This window comes from Phoxinus phoxinus, assembly GCF_949152265.1.
Source record: "Phoxinus phoxinus genome assembly, chromosome: 5".
In the NCBI taxonomy this organism is placed as follows: domain Eukaryota; kingdom Metazoa; phylum Chordata; class Actinopteri; order Cypriniformes; family Leuciscidae; genus Phoxinus; species Phoxinus phoxinus.
In genome coordinates, this window is record NC_136880.1 from 44,555,280 (window position 1) to 44,557,779 (window position 2,500).

The 2,500-nt window shown below is 48.4% G+C and overlaps 1 protein-coding gene across 1 annotated transcript in view; it reads right to left on the bottom strand.

The window, feature by feature from the left end:
• LOC306999571 (receptor-type tyrosine-protein phosphatase S-like) overlaps positions 1–2,500 on the bottom strand; it is a 114,978-nt gene that overhangs the window by 71,988 nt on the left and 40,490 nt on the right. The window contains 1 exon segment of the mRNA XM_079614385.1: positions 1,094–1,282. Coding sequence (XP_079470511.1) covers positions 1,094–1,282 — 189 coding nt within the window.

Genomic DNA, 2,500 nt, shown 5'->3' on the forward strand with positions numbered 1-2,500 from the left:
CAAACCCCAGCGTAATAGAGGAGACCTGCTAATCACTCCCTCCATCAGTCCGCACGCTGAAGAGTCCACACACTCAAAAACTATTTTGGCATTAGTGGTTCAAATCACACTTATCTGACCGTTATCAGTTTGTAGCAGTAAATGAAGAGATGTCTTATCGATCACAAGTTCAGTATGGCGTACCACAAGGCTCAGTACTAGGACCGCTGCTGTTCACTCTGTACATGCTACCATTAGGAGATATCATTAGGAAACATGGAATTAGCTTTCACTGTTATGCCAACGATACTCAGCTGTACATTTCTTCACGCCCCGACGAAACTTACCAGTTCACAAAATTAACGGAATGCATAGTCGATTTAAAGAAACTGGATGACTAGTAATTTCCTACTACTAAATTCTGAAAAAACAGATATTGGAATTGGACAGAAAAAACCTAGAATACTGTCTAACACTTGATGGAGGTTCTGTCAAGTCTTCGACGGTTAGGAAGCAGAGATTGACTGTGAAACCATCGTGACGAAGCTCTCGTGAGGATCTCGTAAGGATCTCGTTAGGATCTCGTGAGGATCTCGTAAGGATCTCGTGAGGATCTCGTAAGGATCTCGTAAGGATCTCGTGAGGATCTTGTGAGGATCTCGTGAGGATCTTGTGAGGATCTCGTGAGGATCTCGTAAGGATCTTGTGAGGATCTTGTGAGGATCTCGTAAGGATCTCGTTAGGATCTCGTGAGGATCTCGTAAGGATCTCGTAAGGATCTCGTAAGGATCTCGTGAGGATCTCGTGAGGATCTCGTGATGATCTTGTGAGGATCTCGTGAGGATCTCGTAAGGATCTTGTGAGGATCTTGTTAGGATCTCGTGAGGATCTCGTTAGGATCTCGTGAGGATCTCGTAAGGATCTCGTGAGGATCTCGTAAGGATCTCGTGAGGATCTTGTGAGGATCTCGTAAGGATCTCGTGAGGATCTTGTAAGGATCTTGTTAGGATCTCGTAAGGATCTCGTTAGGATCTCGCGAGGATCTCGCGAGGATCTCGTAAGGATCTCGCGAGGATCTCGTAAGGATCTCGTGAGGATCTCGTGAGGATCGTACCTGATCGCAGCTGCTTGATTCGGCCTTGGCTGAGCGCCGGCTCCACGGGGAGGAAGTCCTTGAACCAGGAGATCTCGGGGTCGGGGATCCCGCTGGCGGCGCACAGCATGGTGGCGGTTCTGGTTCTCTCCACCACCTTCAGCTGAGGGCCCATGTCGATGCTGGGGAAGCCGAAGGGCAGCAGGTCCTCTGAAACACACACGAACAAAACATTAATGAGTGGAGGAGGTGCTCGGAGGATCACGAGAGTGTGACGGGACACAACACTGGAGACTGTTTGTCACGGCCGCAGCTCTTTGTTTCTCTTTTGCCGTGTGTTGTGCTCCCTCTACAGGTGCGCGGCAGAGCTACGGCGAGTAATCAGGTGGATGGATACAGGTGTGCCTGTCTAGAAGAGTATCCTGACTTGCGCTCGTCGTAGAGCGATTTTCTCCTTGCTCCGATCCCTGGCCAGGACCAAGACGTATACCGACGCTGCTGCGTACTTTGAAAGGCCTCGTAGCCGAACGGACCTTAAAACTAACGTTAGGTTGACCGTGGGTTTTAATCTCTTCCAGGCCACGGACCACCAAATATGATCATCCTCGCAAGGGTTATTTAAAAGACAGCAATATAGTTTTTACAGTTTACTCTAGACTTTTCCCCGAACCCCCGATTAAAAAACAAACACTGCTTCATTTTATGTTCCAGGTTCAAAAACATTAGCTGTTGGAAACTTCCTGCAAGATACACGTCCTTCTCGGTGTTTGGGAGGCAGTGATTAAAAACTATTCCTCGCATCCGTTCACATTAGCGGCCCACTTACGCGGGACCTTAGATGACATGGTCGTGACTGGCTCACACACTCCTGCACAGATCTCACTGTCAGTGGGCGGATTATTACGCCGATATAAATAAACCGTCTCCTCCAAACCACTGAGATTATCAGAGGTAAATGGGAGCAACACACACGCCTGGCGCTGGAATGCTGTAATTATGTACATTCATAATCACTGCGCACACGTTCACCTAACCATCAATTACACGTTACACAGCCGCGTGTTTGCAGCGCCGCTAATTATTTGTTGGCTTTAATTAGAGAGTCAGTGGAGATGAGGAGGGCCAGTAAACCCCAGCGTAAAGGCCAGGATTCACTTCTATTGGGGAGCAAGAGCTCCCTTTCAGACCACTGTGAGCAACACAATGATGAACTACACACTCCCTCTTCTTCAACAGCAGGTTAACCAGTCTCACGGGGTCAGAGGTCAAGGGTCAGGACCCTGGCAGCCAGCACATCAGGGCAAATTAGACACATTAGACTTTACCGTCGTCATGAAAGAGAAGTTGCACTGGTCTTCTCTTCTCTATTGTGTCGTATATCGAGAGAAGCGCTTCAGGAACAAGAACACATGTGGGCGGGGCTTGATT